Here is a 23210-nt window from a genome sequence, read left to right on the forward strand (position 1 = left end):
CCACCTTGGATTCCTTGGAGGAAAAAAGGCGAGATATAAATGCAATAAATAAATACCACCAGTTGAATTAGGTTGCCATTTAGTAATTTTATTTTGTTTATTTATTACATTTATATCCCGCCCCATAGCCGAAGCTGTCTGGGCGATTTACAACGATTGAAACACGGCACATTAAACACTGATCTACAAAATTTAAAACCATAAAAAGCATAAAAACAGATTACATACAATATCATTTCTGCCACCCGTGTGAAAATAAACCATGCTTAACGTTTTATGCATTCGTTGCCGGTGTGCGCGTACGTTCACGTCTTCGAACGTGATGTGCAAAGTTCGGCTCGTTTGACTAAAGTTCCACCTTTTTTTTAAATGAATATTATACGTACCATTCAAACAAAGGAGCAGATTTTCCTCAACTTCGAAGATAAAATGTTTGAAGCAATCAGGATACTGAAGGGATTTGCTTCTTTTAGGATAATAAAAACTTTCCGATATCTTTTACAGATTTGGAACATTTAATTTTTTTTCAATTACGATTAGGCGTGAGCGGTTACAGGATTAAAACAGCCATTTCAGTGAGTGCGAGACGAGATTGCTTTAATCTGTTAAACTTAGACTTTGAATTAAAGTTGAAGGGTGGAGGAAAATGGCAGCAATTAAATTGGTCAAAACCCTTGCCTTTTTGGAGTTTCGGGATTTAATTCATTTTGCAGGAAATAAGTTTTTGATTAATTTGCAACAGTCGTAGAATCTACACTGCAGAATTAATGCCAAGTTAATTACCATACTGGTCCAGAGCTGAGAGTGAAGATCTAGATTGTGCTGTCTGTTGGTCTTGACTGTAGTCCTGTCCTGTTTTAAACCTCTGCCTTTCCCACCCTTTGAAGCTGGCTACTAGATTTCTGAAAGCCGCACAAGATGTTAATTTCTGTATGTTAATTTGCAGCTGTTATTTTGCACGCCTTTGAGTTGATGGGTGGCAATCGAGATCTGTCTGTTCAATGTTTTTGCAAATTTCCAGCCAATGTCAAAGACATATTCAGGCCGGGGTCGCACAACACGCTAACCCACCCAGTGTGGATTGTCGTCAAACTGTGGGTTGTCATGTTGTCTGAACCCACCTTTTCCGCAGGGTGGGTTATCGTGTTATCTGGACGCAGTGTGTTTTCCTCAGGGTTGCCTGTTAACCATGCAGTGTGGCTTGTTAACCACCCTGAATAACCCAACAACAAACTCTGGGCTCTCAGGATGGATTGTTCAAGAGAAATAAACCACACTGCATGGTTAATAAGCAACCCTGCAGAAGACACACTGCGTTCAGACAACACGATAACCCACGGTGGGTTAGTGTGTTGTGTTAACCCAGCTTCATACTCCTTTAGGAAAATCCATGGCTTGGACACAGTTGATGTAGCCAAAACAGGAATATATTGGAGTTCCGTAGACCGATATGAGTATGACTGATATGGTTTTCTGACATTGATATGATTGTTTTATAAATGAAGATATTCATTTCTCTTATATTTTGATGCATACCATCCGCTGTGATCCATTTGTCATTTATTTTATGACTGATATGGTTGTTATGACAATGATACAAATGTTATAAATGGTATACAGGCATTGGAAGTTTTCACGTCCTATCCCACTTCATCCTTTAATAATTGCTCTAAGTTCTTTCTTCCAAGAAGAGAATCTTAATCCACCTGTGTATTACTCTTACTTCCAGAGGACATTCCCCCCATTAAGTCCAAAAGTTGCTTTTCCAAAATCATAGAATAGTAGAGTTGGAAGGGGCCTACAAGGCCATCTAGTCCAACCCCCTGCTCAATGCAGGAATCCACCTTAAAGCATCCCTGACAGAGGGTTGTCCAGCTGCCTCTTGAATGCCTCTAGGGTGGGAGAGCCCATGACCGACCTAGGTCATTGGTTCCATTGTCGTACTGCTCTAACAGTCAGGAAGTTTTTCCTGATGTCCAGCTGGAACCTGGCTTCCTGTAACTTGAGCCCATGATTCCGTGTCCTGCACTCTGGGAGGATCAAGAAGAGATCCTGGCCCTCCTCTGTGTGACAACCTTTCAAGTATTTGAAGAGTGCTATCATGTCTCCCCATGGTCTTCTCAAGGCAGTAACGTTCTCGTCCAACTTGTCTGTGGTACTTTAACGGGAGTTGGTAAGGGGGATAATAAGAGACGGGTTACAGTCTTGGTGGATGTCAAAGAGTTTTCCTTTCCACCTAATTAAGCGATCTGCAAGAAGCAGGGACGCCTTTCCACACCATTCATATCCCTGGTAATTCTGTGCCCTTTCCAGAGTCTGGATTTACTTAGACAGGCTCTGTATGGAACCCCCATGACACGAACAAAGACAGCTAATTAATCGAGCGCTCTCTCACCATTCCCATCTGCTCTTGAGATGCAAAACCCGAGAGGGGGGAGGAGAAAGGTCTAAAATAGGTATTTCCCGCAAACTTAGAGTGATTCCTATGGTGAAATGAATGGCTTGGTGCGTGTGTGTGTATGTCTTTTAATTAACGCTGCTGAATATTTTTACTTCGGTTATTTGCATGCCATTAGCAAGAATATTTTCCTTGCCGTTTGGTGACATTTTCCTGCACTATGGGGAGCCAGGGGCGGCCAAATAATGCTGCATTCCACGTTTCTCTCTTCCGGCGAGTGACTTGTTCCTGACTGTTCACTAGAGGGTACACTTGGAATTATAATCGGATTTCTAGAACGACGTCTGCAGTCGAGGCGAACGGGGCTGTGAGAAGCAGAGAGGGCCGTCAGGGAATCGTTTCGAGTCTGGTTTTTAATTTCCTCATTATCTGGAAAATACTTTGGGTCCTCTTTAACAATAATAAAAAAGTTTCTTAATGGTAAATGTATTTTGAAACTAATAGGAATTGTCCTGCTGACAACTAATGTCATGACAAATCGTTTGAGCATTGGCTCTGTCTGGAAAATGCTTCTCTAATTGGTCTCGAGATGCGCAAACGCTGCTGTTTGTTCTAAGCAATCAGGGAATCTGATTCAGCGTCTCTCCAGCGTACCGCCAAGCAAGGGAATATCCTGCATTTCACATGGCGTCACCTGTTCACTTTAGAGCGCAGGTGTTGAACCCCTTTCAGCCCGAAGGCCGAATTGCATTTCAGAGAAGCTGTCAGGGGCCATGGCCCAGGGGTGGGCGGGGCTAAGGGGTGGAGCCAAGAGACCAGAAATACCAGCCCATATTGACTTTATTTATTTATTTATTTATTGCTTTTTTATACCACCCAATAGCCGAAGCTCCCTGGACGGTTCACAAAAATTAAAACAATTCAAAGTATAAAACAAACAGTATAAAAACATGATATAAAATAATATTATTATTATTTATTTATATAGCACCATCAATGTACATGGTACAATGTTATTGCCAAAACCATGTGCTCTACCATCCTACTTAGATGGTTACATTTCATGAGAAATTTGATAGCCTGTGTCTTTTCTGTACTAGTTTTTGAGCCTGGAGAGGCATTCAATGGAGCCTGCAGTCATGAGATCTAGCAACTTACTTTTAGTGGAAAGCTAAAACGAAATAAATGTAATTATATTATCCAGGTGCAGTTATTGCATAATCTACTATCCAAAAACAAATCAAACCATTACATTAAATCTTTACAAGGAAAAATAATCTTAGACTACAATGGGTTCCCCAACTTTTAGATGTGTTGGACTACAAAGATGAGCCTCGTGTGGCGCAGAGTGGTAAAGTAGCAGTTTCTGCAGCTGAAACTCTCCCCACGGCCTGAGTTCGATCCCAGCAGAAGCTGGTTTCAGGCAGCTGGCTTGGGTCGACTCAGCCTTCCATCCTCCCGAGGTCGGTAAAATGAGTACCCAGCTAGCTGGGGGAAAGGTAATCATGGCCGGGGAAGGCAACGGCAAACCACCCCGCTATAAGGCCTGCCAAGAAAACATCAGCGAAAGCTGGCGTCCCTCCAAGAGTCAGTAATGACTCAGTGCTTGCACGAGAGGTTCCTTTCCTTCCTGGACTACAAAACCTCCCAGCATGGTCAATAGCCATTTTTGTCAGAATGATGGGACTGGTAGTCCAATGCATCTAGAGGGCACTAGATTGGGGGAAGGCCGAAACACGGATTTCAGATAATTCATTAAAGGTAAAAGCCTACCTGTGCTAGCTTTAGGAGCTGACACATCAGATGGAGAGGCTGGTGTTTAAAAAGAATGCTAAAAGCTGAGTCTTAGGGGAGGCATTTCAACCTTTCAGGATGCGGAAAACACTGCACAAACACGGCAAACGACCACATGATTGGCAGTCGGGGGAGGGGGGGTGGGGCTAGGTGAAAGGGGTGGAGCCATCTGGTAGGCGGGGATTCAAAATCAGTATTTGATATAGTAGTCTTCCCCAACCCAGTGGGCTACAACTCCCGTTGTCGGGGCAAAAAAATTCCTAACTTCAAGTACAAGCTGATGGGATCTGAGCTAGCAGTGAACTGACCAAGACAGAGATCTTGGGGTTTTGGTGGAAAGACCAGTGGAAATGTTGGCCATGCTGTGAAAAAGTCAAACTCCATGTGAGGCTTAATTAGGAAACGAATTGAAAATAAAAGTGGCACATCGTACTGTCCTATATAAAACAATGGTGCAACCACACTTGGAATATTGAGTAAAGTTCTGGTCACCACAGCTTTCAAAAACTGATATACCGTATTTCTTCGATTGTAAGACGCCATCGATAGTAAGACGCACACTAATTTCAGTACCACCAACAGGGAAAAAACCAAAACCCTAAGACACACCCGTGATTCTAAGACGCACCCCGTTTTTAGAGATGTTTATATGGGGGAAAAAGTGTGTCTTAGAATCAAAGAAATAGGGTAGTAGAGCTAGAAAAAGTGCAGAAAAGGGCAACTAAAATGATCAGGGAGCTGGAGCAACTCCCCGATGAGGAAAGGTTACACTTGTGGGATTGTTCAGCGTGGAGAAAAGGTGAGTAAGCGGAGACATGATGGAGGTGTACAAAATTATGAAGGTGGGGGAGAAAGTGGATAGGGAGACCTTTTTTTTCTCTCTCTCTCTCTCTCCTCTAATACCAGAGCCCAATGGGGCCATCCCAAGAAGTTGAGATTCAGGACAGATTCACACCACGTAGAGTTGAACTATGGAATTCGCTTCCACAAGGTGTAGTGATGGCCACCAATTGGGAGGGCTTTAAAAGAGGATGGGTCAAATTCCTGGAGGAGAAGGCTATCAATGACTGCTAGTCCTGATGGCTATATGCTATGTCCAGTATCAGAGACAGTAGGCCTGGGTACATCAGTTGCTGTACAAGGGTTTCCCTTACTTGTGGGGGTTTTCGTGGGCAGCTGGTTGGCCACTGTGTAAAGGGAATGCTGGGCTAGATGGACCTTTGGTCTCATCCAGCAGGGCTCCTCTTCTGTTCTAATGTTCATCTTCCTCCACCAGCGTGCCCATTGTTGCCTGGAGATGATGGATGTTGTGCTCCGATACATCTAGGGACATGGGAAGCTACCTTGTACCACATCTGATCCCTTGGTCTATCTAGCCCAGTAATGCTGACTGATGGCGGGGATTGAACCTGGCACCTTCCGCATGAAAGAGCAGGCGCTCCACCCATTTATTTATTTATTTATTACATTTTTATACCGCCCAGTAGCCGAAGCGCTCTGGGCGGTTCACAAAAGTTAAAACCATAATAAAACAACCAACAGGTTAAAAGCACAATTACAAAATACAGTATAAAAAGCACAACCAGGATAAAACCACACAACAAAATTGATATAAGATTAAAATACAGAGTTAAAACAGTAAAATTTAAATTTAAGTTAAAATTAAGTGCTAAAATACTGAGAGAATAAAAAGGTCTTCAGCTGGCGACGAAAGGAGTACAGTGTAGGCGCCAGGCGGACCTCTCTGGGGAGCTCATTCCACAACCGGGGTGCCACAGCGGAGAAAGCCCTCCTCCTAGTAGCCACCTGCCTCACTTCCTTTGGCAGGGGCTCACGGAGAAGGGCCCCTGTAGATGATCTTAAGGTCCGGGCAGGTACATATGGGAGGAGGCGTTCCTTCAAATAACCTGGCCCCAAACTGTTTAGGGCTTTGAATGTCAATACCAGCACTTTGAATCAGGCCCGGACCTGGACTGGCAGCCAATGAAGTTGTAAAAGGATTGGCGTAACGTGATCTCGCCGGCCAGTCCCTGTTAGTAAACGGGCTGCCCTGCTTTGTACCAGCTGAAGCTTCCGGACCGTTTTCAAAGGCAGCCCCACGTATAATGCATTGCAGTAATCCAAACGAGAGGTTATCAGAGCATGGATAACTGTAGCTAGGCTATCTCTATCCAGATAAGGGCGTAGTTGGTATATCAATCTAAGCAGATAAAAGGTGCTCTTTGCCACTGAGTTCACCTGTGCCTCAAGTGACAGTTCTGGATCCAAGAGCACCCCCAAACTACGGACCCGATCCTTTAGGGAGAGTGCAACCCCATCCAGGACTGGGCAAACAATACCCATGACCCACAGTCCCTTCTTCCCTCCAGGCTGTCACATAGTATGGAGATCCACGTTCAAAGGAGAACACCTGAAAACCTGCCCCAGTGCCGGCAAGGCCTTAAATTGCACCTCCAAGCAGCTTTTCAGGTTCCGTCTCCTATGCCTCACTTCTGCTTTCCTCTTTTTCTTCTTCACCTAAAGGGATTAAAATGATTTGCATTTGTAATTCCCCGTCCGCACATTTGAGAACAGTTGACTTTAATCATTTAAAGCAGTATGCGAAGGCCTCATTTTGTTTGTTTTGGAATACTAATAAGGGCAGCCATCAGGAGTGCTCCAGACAGGAGATGCGGGCATGTTGTTCGGCTTACATTTATTTCCCTGTATCGACACTAATTTCCCTGTATCAGTGCTATGTTTCATGGCACCTGTTGCGCCCTCCCTACTCAGGCCGGCCCTGAACTTAGAATCCTAGAATCCTAGAATAGCAGAGTTGGAAGGGGCCTACAAGGCCATAGAGTCCAACCGCCTGCTCAATGCAGGAATCCACCCTAAAGCATCCCTGACAGATGGTAGTCCAGCTGCCTCTTGAAGGCCTCTAGTGTGGGAGAGCCCACAAGCTCCCTAGGTCATTCGTTCCATTGTCATACTGCTCTAGCAGTCAGGAAGTTTTTCGTGATGTCCAGCCGGAATCTGGCTTCCTTTAACTTGAGCCCATTATTTCGTGTCCTGCACTCTGGGAGGATCAAGAAGAGATCCTGGCCACTTAAAGGATTTGGTTCTGCTAGTTCAGCCTTCACTAACCTGGTGCTCTTCTGATGTTTTGGATTTCAACTCCCATCAGCCCCAGCCAGCATGGACAATGCTCAGGAATGCTGGAGGTTGTAGCCTTAAAACGTCTGGAAGGCAGCAAGTTGGGGAAAGCCTAGTAGGCTACTTTTTAGCTGATCTACAGCTGGTTTAGGCGAAGAAAGAGCAACAACCCACTAGATTATTGCAGCGAGATTTATATCGCCCTGGTCTGGCCCTGTAAGATTAAATGCAACAAAGAGGTGATGACCTTAACCAAACTCAGTACAAATGAAAACAAGGAAGTTAAGGAAACAGGTTAAAAATGCAATTTTATATGCTAATATATAGTGTTAAAAATAACATACACAGAGCATTTCGCAAGTAGAATAATACAACAAGACGATCAGAATGCTAGACAAAAAATGCTCAGTAAACTTGATCCATTTGGCCAGACGCGTTTCGACCCTTGGTGGCCCTCAATGGCCAGTTTGCTAAGCTGATTAGTACCGTGGGCTATTTTGTCTCGGGGCTGATTTACAAGTTCCAAACATTAAACGAAATCAGTTGTCACTGCTTGCGAGCAGTGGCGGTTTGGAACACCTTCCATGGGCTTCCTTTGAATATTTGGACTCATACCTTATATTGTGGGGAACGACATCTGATTTCGTTTAATATTTGGAACGTTTACGTCAGCCCCGAGAGAAAATAGCCCACTGTACTAATCAGCTTGGCAAACTGGCCACAGAGGAAGACCAAGGGTCGAAACGCGTCTGGCGAAATGGATCGAGTTTACTGAGCATTTTTTGTCTAGCATTCTGATTGTCTTGTTGTATTATTCTACTTGTGAAATGCTCTGTGTATGTTATTTTTAACATTATATTTTAAGTATATAAAATTGCGTTTTTTACCTGTTTCCTTAACTTCCTGTAAGATTAAGGTCAGCACCTGGATCCCCTCTTCGGCACGGTGCTAGTAACACGCAGCAAAGCAGGCCTAGAGCCGAAGATATTAGCCCTATCTGCAGATGGAAGGGGATTTTCATGTCTTGGGAAGGATTTGCGCATTTTCGTCAGCGTGAATTTGCGCACATTTGTGAAATTGGGGGGGAAAATATCCAATTCTGTCAATGAGCAGACGATGGCATGAAAGGCACCTGACAATCCTCAAAACACAGCTCTTACGAAACCTGCACACTCCTAGTCCTCAGCATGCCACAACTTCAGCACGATCCAGGATTATGGCTGCCAGGACATTGTGGCGCTCTTCACGCTGGAAATTATTCATTACCACGTAAAACTTCCCTACAGCAGCGTTAGCACATCCTCCTGACGGGGATCCCAGTTTCCAACTTCAGCGTCACCCTGCAGTTTGCACGGAAATGCAAACCTTCAGCAAAATCGAGGACACCTATTTTCAAGCGTTTTCTATGTGTGTAGAAATAATAATAATGAAAAAAAACCTCCCACCATGCGGTATTGTGCATTTGCGGCAGAGGCTGTCTCGTTTAATTGCAGGATCTCGGGCTCTCTTGCCCAACAGCTTTCTCTTTTAACTGATAGTGCGGCGGAAGACAGAAGAGAATCCTGCAGACCTTGCATAACGACTTGTAAGATGGCCGCCTGGTATTATTATTTTACTTCCCCCAGAGCCATCAATTTGGGATGTGTATCAAGCTTGTACATAAGCATTCCCCTGGCCACCTGTGGTGAGTGAGCCATGCCAGCCCGCCAGCAGACAGAGAATGGTTTTTCTAGAGGATCGCTACAGATGGATTTTAGCAGACAGAAGGTTTTTTTAAGTTTTGTGCTTTGTTTTGCTTTTAAATGGACTAGGAACTTTGATAGACTTTCCCGCAAGTCTCCTGTACAAATTGCCTAAGGGGGTGAGGTTTGTCTGGCAGGTGTTTCTTTTGAAGACGCGGTATTTAGTGTGCCGAGACCTGCAACAAAATGTTGCAGCGTGGAATTCTACCTTTTCAGGATTCCAGCCACTCTACCCCATTCCATCCAGTTTTTCATTTCTCCCCATACACCCCAAATGATCAGTCAACCTTTGAAGGCCACTGAGCATACTCAGTCGTCACAGCACTGTTTTAGGGGATTGTTTTACCCATGAAGTTTTTTAACCCCCTTAAAGCTTTTTTGTACCTCTGCCAGCTCAGAACTTCCCTGAGTCTGCTGATACCTCCTTATGACACATGGAGGCTGCCATTTTGGCTCCTTAGGAACTGGCATTATGAGAATTGAGCTTCTCTTAGCATGCTCCTAGTGGTTCCACATGGACATGTGGCCGATTTGGAATCTACCAGGAGAAGAGCCTTCAGTGTGGTGGCCCCTTCCCTTTGGAACTCCCTGCCTCTGGAGTTCAGGCAGGCCCCAACTCAAGGCTGCTTCCGCGCCTCCTGAAAACAACTCTATTTCGAAAAGCCTTCCTCAATTCACTGTTTTTACCGGTCCTTTGTTTTTAAATCGAATGATTTTAATTTGCTTTTTTAATCTTTCTTTTTACCATTTTTACCTATGTGCACTGTGCATAGTTTAGATATGGAGCAGTATATAAATATTGTAAATAAATAAATTATTTTATTGGAAACGTTTCTAACCTGCCTTATCCTCAAACAGAATCCATGAAGCCCGTTTCTGTATAACATTCCAAAGCAGGTAACAAGGAAGCAAAATCTAGCAATCGTACTTAAAAACAACAAGATTATTCATCACAAAAAGTAGCTGGATGAAAGAGCAAAAAATCTAAAAGAGGACAGAGGCAGCATAAAACTCAGCTGCAGACAAAACAGCAGATTACAACCATCCAGCGTGAACACGCGTTACTATTCAATAAGCCAGAACTAAAATTCCTGGGCAAACTGAACAGTTTTTAACCTCGTGTCTGAAACTTTGAATAAATAACAGACTAGTGGATTGGATGGACCCTTGGTCTGATCCAGCACGACTCCTCTTATGTTCTTATGAAATGGGCAGGTTCGTATGAGAATTCAGACCTCAGTCTGTTCTGAGTCCCACCGAGAATAAAATCACCTAAATGATTTAGGGCATATTTGTTTATCATTTTGAAGGTTTCAGTTCCAGCCAATACAGAGATGAACTGTCCAGCCCACTTTATGTAGTTAGTTGTATCACAGTTAAGTTAGTACAGAATGAAACGCTCATGGGCTTAAAAAAAATAAAATCCGTCGCAGATATGGCCCGACAAGAAATAGCACTCACACAAAGTGGGGGGGGGGGGGGAATGACAAAACAAGGATATTTAATGTGTATTCTCTGCCATTTTGGCTTAGTGTAAATTGGAAGAGATCAGCTCAAATCACTTTTGCCAGCGGCTCATCTATTTTATACATGGATTTTCTTGGCAATATGCACATTAGGATAAAATGTAACAGCTATAATAATTTCAGATGTATGCAATAATCATTTTTTCTTGTTTTCCATCATTTTACTGTTCTTCAAATCCAATCCCCCCCCCCTTTTTTTAACTGCTGCGGGAAGGGAGTACAGTGCTTGGATATCTAGCTCTGCAGGGTGTTAACACAGAACAGAGTTTGGCTTATATTTCCGCACTGCAGTTACAGTTGCTTTGATACCTACCATTCCGGTTCCTAACAAGCAGGATTCTTCCATGTCCCCCCCCCCCCTTTTTCTTCCTGTGAAAGACTTTGACTTCAGCGTGCCGGGCTCCATGAAACTTCACAACCTGATCTCGAAGCTGAAGAAATGGATCAAGATCCTGGAGGCGAAAACGAAACAGCTTCCCAAGTTCTTCCTCATCGAGGAGAAATGTCGGTTCCTGAGCAACTTCTCCGCCCAGACGGCCGAAGTGGAGATTCCTGGGGAGTTCCTGATGCCAAAGCCTACCCATTATTACATCAAGATTGCACGGTAAAGTTGGGTTGCGGAAATGGAAGCAGTGGAGGAGTGTTGAGGAATTCAGCACCCCGTCCCCACCTTGATAGGATTGTTCAGTGGGGGGAGGGGGTCAAAGATTCTCAAGAAAGTTTATAGCGAGCAGTTGCAAGGAGTCTGCACCAAGTGAGACTCCCGTTTGGTGCAACAGTACACAAATTTATAGGCACTTCATATAATTGTTGTGGTGGATCCTAGAAAGCACCAATCATTACAGGGATACAAAAATACACCAGTCATTACCTTTAGATTATGGAATGCATATCCAATCACAACGCCTATACACTCTAGTTATCCAATCCAATATAGTCTGATGCAACAAGTTGTTCATGCATACAGACAGGGCGTCAACACCTTATACAACTTCTTACCGATGTTATACATCTGTGGCAGGGTGGGGTAAAGGATGTAAGCATAGCAAACGTCTACATTAATGCAAAGTCATGGTACGTGACAGAGTACAGTTATTATCCCTCTCTGTCTTGGCCTTCCTAAGGTCAAGCTCACAGACTATATTTCTGTCCTTCGCCTGCTTATGAGAACAGGCTCACATTCTTATTACCACGACAGGAGAAATGTCTTAGTCTCCATCCTTAATTACAGGTGCCCGAGCTCCGTGTGTTCTAATAAGGTTGATTGCTGTCTACTTGGGGCTTCTTTGCTCTCCATACAGTCATTTGGGGGCTGAAAGCATTTTAGGGCCTCCATGCTCCGGGCGCCCTGCATTTTTGCTAGACGGGCAGTTTTGCCCATCTAGCTGGACGCTTTCAGGTGGGAGGGAAAAAGGCTGGAGCATGCGTAGGAAGCTGCATAAAGCAGTTTCTCTTGTCTCCTCCCCGCCCCCAGGAGCGCCCCCTTTTCCCCATCTCCACGCTCAATTTCCAAGAGTGGAGACATACGAGGGGCAGGGGGCTGGGAGCACAGTTTCTGGGCTCCGAGGTCAGTGCTCTGGTTCCAACCTCAGAGTCTAGAAACCAAACGGTGCTATGTCCCATATCCTGTCCCGTCCCGTCCCCCCACTCAGATTCTGTCTAGGGGGCATAGGATTGCTCTCTTGTTTTCTATTTAAAACATTTCACTGTCACACTTTAAGGTGGGTTTAAAAACTATGGAAGAAGAGGTCTGTCAGGAGTTATTTAACCATGATGATTAAGTGGATCCTTCACCTCTCTTACAGAATCATATAATGCCATCGAGTCACACAGTGCATAGTTAAATTATGGAACTCAGTACCACAAGATGTGGCCATGGCCACCCATTTGGATGGCTTTAAAAGGAGGTTGGATAAATTCCTGTAGGAGGAGAAGGCTATCAATGGCTACTAGCCCTGATGGTTGTTTGCCATCTCCAGTATTCAAGGCAATAAGCCTGTGTGCACCAGTTGCTGGGGAACATGGGTGGGAGGGTGCGGTTGCACCATGTCCTGCCTTGTTGGTCCCTGGCTGACGGTTGGTCGGCCACTGTGTGAACAGAGTGCTGGACTAGATGGACCCTTGGTCTGATCCAGCAGGGCCCTTCTTATGTTCTTTTCCCTGCCTTTTCGGATGTATTAAACTTAGCTCCTTGGTGTCTCACTGAGAGAGATTTCAGGGGGGAGCGCGGCAGTTGTAGGGTGATCTTTAAACCCCTGGGGCTCTACTCTAAAATCCAGAGCCGCCCCGCTGTTTACTCCGTATCGCATCCCCTCCACGGCTTCTCTGCCAGCGATGTAAAAACCAAAACCTGATCTACGCCAGGCGACTTGTATTTTATTTTATTCTTTAAATGGAAGGACGTGTATCATTCAATTTGGAGAAGACAAAAGCCGCGGACGCATCCGGGGAAGCTTTTCATACCAAATACCCGTCTTGGGCTGAGCTGCGTAATAGAAAATGTAGCTGCTTAAAAGGTTGCATCATTATTAAAAAAAAATCATAATGGGGATGTTCGTCTTACAGAAGCTCAGTCACTAATATGCTTCCTTTTGTTAGCGTTAAGTACGGCATTTCATCCCCCTGCCATTTTTTTATTTTTTTAAAAAAATCTAGCTTTCATCTTGGAGGAGAGAAATGAAGCTTTAGACTTTGAAAGCTCAGGTGCTTTTATCTCTCTCTCTCTCTCTCTTTCTCTCGATAGATTTATGCCCAGAGTAGAGATTGTACAAAAGCATAACACGGCAGCCCGGAGACTCTACATCCGAGGCCATAATGGAAAGATTTACCCGTATCTTGTCATGAACGATGCTTGCCTGACCGAGTCGCGCCGGGAAGAGCGGGTGTTGCAGCTCCTTCGCCTCCTGAACCCCTGTTTAGAGAAGAGGAAAGAAACCACAAAGAGGCACCTGTTCTTTACAGGTGGGGGCATTTATTTATTTATTTATTTATTGCCTTTCCCCCCTGCAAATCTTTATTTACAGTCAACAGACCACCATTATAACATATAAATACATAGACGTCATAAAAATACATGATGGTAAAGAAGAAAAGAAAGGAAAGGAACCTGTCGTGCAAGCACTGAGTCATTACTGACTCTTGGAGGGACGCCAGCTTTCGCTGACATTTTCTTGGCAGGCCTTATAGCGGGGTGGTTTGCCGTTGCCTTCCCCGGCCGTTATTACCTTTCCCCCAGCTAACTGGGTACTCATTTTACCGACCTCGGGAGGATGGAAGGCTGAGTCGACCCGAGCCGGCTGCCTGAAACCAGCTTCCGCTGGGATCGAACTCAGGCCGTGGGAAGAGTTTCAGCTGCAGAAGCTGCTGCTTTACCGCTCCGCGCCACACGAGGCTCTATGGTAAAGAAGAAACGATACAAAATCTGTAAAAAAAAATGCTAATCATTCGGTTTAAAATAATGATCAGATGTCCATGAGTGGTCTAATGCGAAAAGCCAGATTCAAAAGTTTGGCCGCTTGCTCAGTAATAGGCTTGTTGGTGCCCTGAAGTAAAATAACCATAAGAGACTCAGTTCAAATGCCCAAAATGGTGTCAAGAGAGCTACGACTTGGATTTCAAAGACGAGATCCTGAAGCAGGCATGCAGAACAAGTTTCATCTCAAGGGCTGGATTTCATTTCAGGGACGCTCTCGGGGGCTGCATTCTGGTGGTGGGCGGGGCCTAAGGCAAAAGAGGGCAGAGCCCCGAAAACAAAATAGAGCCGTCTTCGCTTCAGCTTCCTACTGCTAGTAGGATTAGCATTTCAGCCTTTTAGAATGGGGGAAGCAATGAAACCGCTGAAAAGTCGGTGGGCGGGGAAAGGGGTGAGGCCAAAGGAAGGGGCGTGGCCTTCTGGCGAACCTCAGAGAGAGAACCTCTCCTCTGCACAGCATGGGTATTCAGGGTGGAGTTTTTCTCCAAACCCCCCCCCCCCCCATCATCCTCCACCTTGGGGTGTTTTCCTTCCAAACATCGTATTTCTCAACAGTGATGTAACAACTCCACTGTGCAGTTCTAAAACCACTGTTGAGAAACATGTTGTCTGAACTGAGCCGAGGAGTAGTGTCTTATCTTACTGATGATCCATTTTATTGTATTTATCGTATTGTTGTAAGCCACCTTGTGAGGGCTTCTGCCCTGAAAGGGGGCAAGACATATTCCTAATTAATGAAATAAATAAATAAATAAATAAATAAAATGAGCTGAGGAAAGCCAATTAATTCCCCAGGCTGGGATCTTTCAAGTACCTTCAGGAAAGAGACTCCTGTTTCTGTTCCGAATTGTGTCCAGCAGACTGGTTCTGTTTATTTTGCGGTTCCGGGGTGTGTGTGGGAATTAAGGTTTGTCCCGGCTTTGTGCTCGGGTTCGGTTCGACTCCCTGTTTCCAGAGCAAACAGTTCCATTATTTGATTTCTGCTGCTGTGGAGTGATAAACCATCAACTGAGAATTCCTGTTTTGTTTTGTATTTCCCCCCCTTGAAGTAAGGGCAGAATCTAGAGTCTTGGTCTGATTGCACATCAGGTAGAACTGTAGCTAAAAGCAGCCAGGCTGAGCATCAGCGAAGTGGGAATAACCTTGCTGTTGATGGTCTCTTCCTCGCTGTCTGCCTGGCCTTTTTCTCTCCAGGCCTTGCGGTTCTCCTTAGCCCTCCCATAGCTCTGAGCCCGGGATGGGTTTTCTCATCTCCAAACGAAAGGCTACGTTTCACAGCTCAGTCGGATAAAGCTGGCATGTCAGCGGCCGGTGGATTCTTATCTGAGCAAAAAGGATCCTTGTCTCCTACATAAAAGGGAGCGGAGGCGCAGCGGATTTGCAGCTGGCGTGGCGTAGCAGCAGGGGAGATGGGCGGACGTGGATTCCTTTTTCAACGTAACACAGTGCCTTGTTTGGAGAATGCCTTTGCAGGGCCTGATGCCTAGTAGAAAAAAAGAAAAAAAGAAAAAGCCGTGTGCTTTCTCGCGAATTCTCCTTCATAGCAGGGCTCTTGAGTGCGCCAAGAGTGCCACTTGACATACTTGAGTTGATCATCGCAGCAGAGGGAGAGCTGATAATCTGCATACTAATTTTCCCGTCTTTCTATTGCTGCCTTGATGGGGGAAGGTTCCTGCAATACCCTTCCTCCTCCGGATGTAGCTTTCTCGGCACTGGCAGCGTGGGCATGGTTTGTTTGATTTGATTTATTACATTTATATACCACCCCATAGCCAAAGCTCTCTGGGCGGTTTACAAAAGTTAAAAACAGTGAACGTTAAAAAGTTTACAAAATTTAAAACCATCAAAGACATTAACAGTATAAAAACAACGGTATCCATTTAAAAACAACAGTTCTTAGAGAACAGTTCTAAAGAACAAAAAGACTTAGCGTTGTTAAATGTTGTTAAATGCCTGGGAAAAGAGAAAAGTCTTGACCTGGCGCCGAAAAGATAACAATGTTGGTGCCAGGCGAGCCTCGTCGGGGAGATCATTCCATAATTGGGGGGCCACCACTGAAAAGGCCCTCTCCCTTGTTGCCATCCTCCGAGCTTCCCTTGGAGTAGGCACTCGGGGGAGGACCTTAGATGTTGAACGCAGTGAACGGGTAGGTTCATCTCGGGCGAGGCGTTCCATCAGGTATTGTGGTCTCAAGCCATGGTGTATTTATTTATTTATTTTAAACATTTCTTAGCCGCCTTTCAGGGCAGGCGCACCCCCCTCCCAAGGTGGCTTACAACCCTACACGAAACAGTATAAACATTAAAAGAAGTAAAAGCACAGGCAGTAAAATGTTGGTTAAAAACAATAGAAGCTAACAGTAAAAATGAACAAGAAAAACCGCACGGGCAGTAGCAGCAAAGCAGTATTCGTTTGTGATTCGTTTTTTAACACATTTTTAAGGCCTTAAAAGCCTGTAAGGACGGTGCATGGCGGACCGCCGGTGGGAGTTCGTTCCACAGGTGCAGGGCCACCACTGAGAAGGCCCTCTCCTGTGTGGAGGCCCACCTAATTTCTCTCACTGGTGGTCAGGTGAGAAAGAGCCTCTCTTTTGGATCTTAAAGTGCAGGCAGGCTGATACGGGTGAAGGCAATCCTTCAAGTAGCTTGCTCCCGAACTGTTTTTAAGAGCTTCAAGAGGGGGACCCTCCAGGGCTCAGGTACCTCGCTGCGGCCTGAGAAACAACAGGAACGAAGCTGGTTGGGCCAGCGTTTTTCACGTGTTTAGGGAAGGGGGCATTCCAGGCACAAGCAGCAGCTATCCCAGGGGTGGGCAGCTTCCCGGGGCCAAATTTGTCATCACATTTAACGGCGTGACAGCAGAAATCAACCATTTTTTTCTTTAAACCCCAGCTCTTTCTTCCTTTGCTGTGGCTCTCACTGTGTGGGTTGGTTTCATAAAAAAATGGGGGGATAATTGCCCCCTTTGCTGCTGCCCCGCCAAATTTCATCAGCAAATAAAAAAGGGGGGGTAGTTGTGTAGTTGCGTCCCTGCCCTGAATTAGACCGAATGGGTGGAGACGTCTAAGAGAGCCAGAGGCCAACGGGCAGCCCAGAACGACAGCCTTGTAGGAGCAAAGGTGGTGGGCAAGGACATCTTGGGGGCAAAGAGCCCGAAAGGGAGTCCGGGAAGGCCTTCGGAGAGCTTTGAAGTGAAGGACAAGCTGTGATCATTACAGTCTTCCTGTGAAAGGAGAGGGGATGCTTTGAGCTGGTCGAGTCTGATCCTTCAAGGCGCTTATTTGACATCAGCAGGTTTTTCCTCCTCTTCTTCCTCTCTCCTCCCCAGTCCCTCGGGTCGTGGCCGTCTCCCCGCAGATGCGCCTCGTGGAGGACAACCCCTCGTCCCTCTCCCTCGTGGAGATCTACAAGCAGCGCTGCGCCAAGAAGGGGATTGAACATGACAGCCCCATCTCCCGCTACTACGACAGGCTGGCGACCGTCCAGGCGCGAGGGACCCAGGCCAGCCATCAGGTACTGTGTCCATGACAAATGCGTTAGGGGCGCTCTCTCCTCCGAACCCCCCTTCCCTTCCCGCGAATGGGATGCATCCATCGTGTTCAGAGGAGGGCAACCAGGATGATCAGGGGTCTGGAAACAAAGCCCTAGGAAGTGAGACTGGAAGAACAGGGCCTGTTTAGCCTGGAGAAGAGAAGATTGAGGGGAGACATGATAGCACTCTTCAAATACTTGAAAGGTTGTCACACAGAGGAGGGCCAGGATCTCTTCTCGATCCTCCCAGAGTGCAGGACATGCTCAAGTTACAGGAAGCCAGATTCTGGCTGGACATCAGGAAAAACTTCCTGCCTGTTAGAGCAGTACAACAATGGAACCAGTTACGTACGGAGGTTGTGGGCTCTCCCACACTAGAGGCATTCAAGAGGCAGCTGGACAGCCGTCTGTCAGGGATGCTTTAAGGTGGATTCCTGCATTGAGCAGGGGGTTGGACTCGATGGCCTTGTAGGCCCCTTCCAACTCTGCTATTCTGTGGTTCTATGATCTCACACTTTTTCTCCCCTCCCTCCCCGCTAGTTCTATCGGCAAAATGGCCTTTCGAAGCGGACCACCGAAGGGACTGAGCAGGCACCAGGGTCACATTAGTACTGCGAATACCGAAACTCTCCAAAGAGCCTCATTACCTCTCCGCCTCCTTTGATTAATAGGCTGTAATTAGGATAGAAAGGCAAAGGTGCGCAGCACAGCCACTTCGGGAGGGGCTTAAAGAATTATTATTTTATTTTTCCTCATTAGCCAAAGCCGGGGTTCTAAACAACACCAAAGGGGGAACCTTTCCTTTTTGTGAGTCCAAACTACCCCAAGATGTTGTGATGCCCCCCCACCCCCAAATTGGATGGCTTTAAAAGGGGGTTGGAATCAAAAACGGGAGGAGAAGAGCACCCAAATCAGGTGAAAAGAAAGGAGAAACAAATTCTCAGGATGCTGAACTTTTTATTCATAGGTTGAAAAGCCCGATGCGTTTTGGCCTGTCTCTTTTCAAGGCCTTCTTCAGAGGGTTGTAGGAAGATGTCTGCCAAAATCTTCTTATCGACAGAATGTCTTTCTCAGATTGTGACTAGCGACTCCACAATCCGAGAAAGCCGTTCTGTCGATAAGAAGTTTTTTGCAGATATCTTCCTACAAGCCCCTGAAGAAGGCCTTGAAAAGAGACAGGCCAAAACACATCGGGCTTTCCTACCTACACATAAAAAGTTCTGCATCCTGAGAATTCGTTTCTCCCTTCTTTTCAGCTTCGAAAGGGGGCTGGATGAATTCGCGGAGGAGAAGGCGATCAGTGGCGGCTAGTCCCGACGGCCACGTGCGACCTCCAGTCTTGAGTTTCGGCCCATAAATTCCAGTCCCTAAATTCAAGATGGGGTAGACCAATTCATGAAGGAGAACGCTATCGATGCCTTGTGCTTCGGCCCATGAATTCGGGGCTGGCGTCAAGGGGGGGGGGGCACACACCCCCGGCCAGCGATCGCTGACAAACCGCCCCGTCCTCCGGGCTTCGTCCTCCTCTCTATTGTAACTTGGCTTCTTCACCTCCCTTTGGCTTTGGCTCAGACAAGAGCAGTGGTGAGGAGCAGGAGGAGGAGGAGCAGGAGATACCCCTGGCCTACCTCCTCCCTGGCTCCCTGCTTGTGAAGCTAGCAAAGGGGAGCCATGATGAGAAAGAGGAGGAGCAACAGCAGCGGGGGGAGGCGATGCCGGTGAGAAAGGAGAAGCCCCATCCTCAAAATGCCTTCCCCAAGAGCGGCCTCAGAAACCCAGAGCCAACGCTGCATAGCATGGCCTCTGACGACCCTTTACCAACTGGCATTCAAGGACTGTCCTGAGACCTGTCGCTTGGTTTCCTAAGGCGGATGAAGACTCGGTTTGAATCCCCCTGCAGTGGCGTGAACAAGACTTAGGGCATAGCTAGACGGGGCGATATCCCAGGGATCGCCCCGGGATCATCCCTGTGTGTGCAGGGGATCCCGGGAACATGGAGGGATGATCCCTCCCTTTCCCTGGGATATCGCCCTACCCTTTAATCCTGACTATTCCTGCGGTCCCGGGATGATCCTGAGACTGCGGGACGTGTGGCCAGGCATCCCATTTTTGTCCCGGCTCCTCGTGAGTAACCAGGAATGAGACACGGAGCTCCTCAGGGGAGGGGTGGGGGAGCGGGAGGTGTTTTTTAAAAAACAACTTACCATTTGCGCACGAGCGCTCATGCGCTCTTTTCCAATAAAAAAACAAAATGGCAGGCACGGTGTCCTTTTCCTCTTGGGGGCGCCATGTGTGAACTGAGGGGGACGATCTCGCGATCATAAAGTCGGGAGATCATTCCCCTCAACCCCCCTCTTCTAGCCATGCCCTTAACAGTCCCTAATTAAGGTATAACTAGTTTAAAAGCTCTGATGCATAGAGCCGGGCCTAGCGTTTTCCTCTTCCCCGCTTGTAATTGTTGAAAATCCAGGTGCTGGAAGTTGGGTGCCGAAAGTTCAGCCTGCAATAAACATCCTTTCAGCCCTTGCACTGCATAAAATGAAATTAAGCGACATGGAACATCTGTCTCTATTCTTTTCTCCTTCTTTTCTGGGGCTCTTGCCTTCGGGTGGTGAAAATGCAGTCTCTCTGAGTAATTTAATTGAAGCCCGTGCGATTATCGCTCATTTCTTGTGCAGTGGAGCAGGTCCCCACTTTATTCCTCTTCCTAATTAATTAGGCCAGTCCATGCTGTAGTAATTAAATATGGGGGTCGCTCACAGATGTTTACATGTGAGGCGCAACTTGGTGGCGGAGTGTGTGGCAACTTTAGTACCCAGATGGTCAAAGCTGATCTTGATTGCCGGTAGAGCGTGCTAAGCACGGTACAGACCAAAGCAAGATAAAAGTGTCGCCCAGGGAGTCGAACGCTCACGGGATGGAATTCCATGGAATTCTGGCCGACACATTTCAAGAAGGTTGCAGGCAATCTGGAGGGGGTTTAGAGGAGGGCATTGAGGATGATCCAGGGTCTGGAAACAAAGCCCTAAGAACTGGGCATGTTTAGCCTGAAGAAGGGAAGACGGAGGGGAGACATGGTAGCAGTCTTCAAGGACTTGAAAGGTTGTCACACAGAGGAGGGCCGGGATCTCTTCTCGATCCTCCCAGAGTGCAGGACACGGAATCATGGGCTGAAGTCACAGGGAGCCGGATTCTGGGTGGACATCAGGAAAAACGTCTGGAGTGTTAGAGTGGTATGACAACGGAACCAATGACCTAGGAAGGTCATGGGCTCTCCCACCTTAGAGGCTTTCAAGAGGCAGCTGGGCAGCCATCAGTAAGGGATGCTTTAAGGAGCAGGGGATTGGACTCGATGGCCTTACAACCCTCTTCCGACTCTACTATTCTACGATTCTATGATACCAAGCAAGATACCATTTTGATACCATTTTGGAGAAGTTCTCTGGGGCGTGTGCGTGCGCCCCAGCAGAGAGCGGGGTGGAAGGCCAAAAGGGGAAGAGCCAGAAGCAAAGGAGCCAAAACACCAAAGATCCAGCCTTACGTTCCCTCAAAGCTCTTCCTGCCACTCAGTAAGCCTTAGGGGGGAGGTATTTCAACTACTTAGAATGAGTGTGTGTGTGGGGGGGGGGGGGAGGAACCACACAAGAGCTAGGAAACGATCCGTGGTCAACTGGTGCAACTCCGTCGGGGAGCCTGCAGTTGCAGCCTTGCCGTCACAGATGCAACCGCTCCCTTGAAGGCGCCTCGTCTTAGTCTCTCTCCTGCCTGCCTTTTAGGTACTCCGGGATATCCTGAAAGAGGTTCAGGGCAACATGGTGCCCCGCAGCATGCTGAAGGAGTGGGCCCAGCACACGTTCCCCAACGCCACCGATTACTGGACCTTCCGGAAGATGTTCACCATCCAGTTGGCCCTGATTGGTTTTGCCGAATTCGTCTTCCACTTGAACAGGCTGAACCCCGAAATGTTGCAAATTGCTCAGGTACGTTTCGGGATGGCTCGCGTCAACTCCCCCTCGCGTCGGCTCCCCCTCAGCCTTTCCCTGTGTAAGGACGTCTTTTATTTATTCCGTTTTCCTACCACCCAATCGCTGAAGCTCTCCGGGCGGTCCACGGCATTTAAAACCACAAAATGCATGACAATAAATAGAGACGACGAACTACGTGATGAACGTTGAAAAGCACAGTATAAAACGAAAACAGAAGCTAGCAGTCGTGCAAAATGTTAAGAGGCAATGGCCCAATTGGAGTCCACCGGGAGAAGAGCCTTTAGTGTGGTGGCCCTTCTCTGTGGAACTCCCTGCCTCTGGTGGTCAGACAGGTGCCAACAAATTGAATGGTCCCTTCTCGCCCTGCTTGCATCCCAATCGGGGGGAGGGCAAGGAGTAGATGGTGCTTGTTAGAGCCAGCTCTTACGGGCCCTGGCTACGTCGGACTGCTCCTTCCCACAGTGCTTGCATCCTGATCGGGGCGTGGGCGCCCTGAGAAGGGATTCAGCCGGGGCTCACAGGAGCAGAGGGAGGATGTGAATCCATTTGTCATCTCCATCAGCGATAGCGTAGGGATTCCTCTCCCCCAAGAGCAGGACCCAACGTGGGTGCTCCACTCTCCACAGTCCGGATGAGACTGCAGCGCAGTCTGGCGTAGGCCCGGGGCCCGGAGGTTGTCCTCCGATGTCGTAAAGGGCTACATGGACGTGATTGCTTGGGGACATTTTGGTTTTTTTTACTTCTTTTGTCATTTTCTGTTGTTACTTTTCCATGCGTCTTTCCTTGAAATCCATTAGGATACCGGCAAGCTGAACGTGGCCTACTTCCGATTTGACATCAACGATGCCACTGGGGACCTTGACGCCAACCGGCCCGTTCCGTTCCGACTCACGCCGAACATTTCCGAGTTCCTCACCACCATTGGCGTTTCCGGGCCGCTCACGGCTTCTATGATTGCAGTTGCTCGCTGTTTTGCGCAGCCAAACTTCAAGGTATGTGCACAGCCTATGTGTCAGTGGGTGTTTTGAGGTCGTCTTTTCTACTGAAACTTCTCAGGGCTGATGTGTAGTTTTCAAACTGACGGGGCCTTTTCGACAGTGGCCCCGGTTACAGAACACTCTCCCCTGGGAAATGCAAGAGGCCCGTCTTTGGGGTGGGGTGGGGGGAATTAAGAAACAATTTAAATGTTTTCATTTCAGTCTGCTTGTTAATAATTGCTGCTGCTTTGATTCATTGCAGATGTTTGAATTGTTGCTTTTCAATTTTTAAGGGCATGTAATATGGTTTTACTGAGACAGTGACTGTATGATTGTGTTTTAGGAAAAGTTGTGTTTTAGGAAAAGCCTTAAAGGGGCAGTTGTGCCGTACAAGGCAGTTTATAAATCAGGAAATGCAGAAAATGAATTTTATGGGGAGTCCTGGAATGACTTGGAGGCTTACCAAGATGGCTCAACAGGAATATCATGAAGCTTTATAAACCCTACAATAGAGATGTGTCAGGGATGCTTTAGGGTGGATTCCTGCATTGAGCAGGGGGTTGGACTCGATGGCCTTGTAGTCCCTTTCCAACTCTGCTATTCTATGATTCTATGAGATTATAAATCAGGTGAAACATAAAATAAATTTT

The 23210-nt window shown here is 46.9% G+C and overlaps 1 protein-coding gene across 1 annotated transcript in view; it reads left to right on the forward strand.

Moving 5' to 3' along the window:
* Positions 1 to 23210, forward strand: part of TRRAP (transformation/transcription domain associated protein) — a 166765-nt gene that overhangs the window by 138824 nt on the left and 4731 nt on the right. The window contains exons 66-70 of the mRNA XM_063143617.1: positions 10974 to 11199; positions 13339 to 13556; positions 17395 to 17579; positions 21374 to 21577; positions 22381 to 22575. Coding sequence (XP_062999687.1) covers positions 10974 to 11199; positions 13339 to 13556; positions 17395 to 17579; positions 21374 to 21577; positions 22381 to 22575 — 1028 coding nt within the window. The remainder of the gene's footprint in view (positions 1 to 10973; positions 11200 to 13338; positions 13557 to 17394; positions 17580 to 21373; positions 21578 to 22380; positions 22576 to 23210) is intronic.

This window comes from Elgaria multicarinata, chromosome 17 (assembly GCF_023053635.1).
Source record: "Elgaria multicarinata webbii isolate HBS135686 ecotype San Diego chromosome 17, rElgMul1.1.pri, whole genome shotgun sequence".
Lineage (NCBI taxonomy): Eukaryota > Metazoa > Chordata > Lepidosauria > Squamata > Anguidae > Elgaria > Elgaria multicarinata.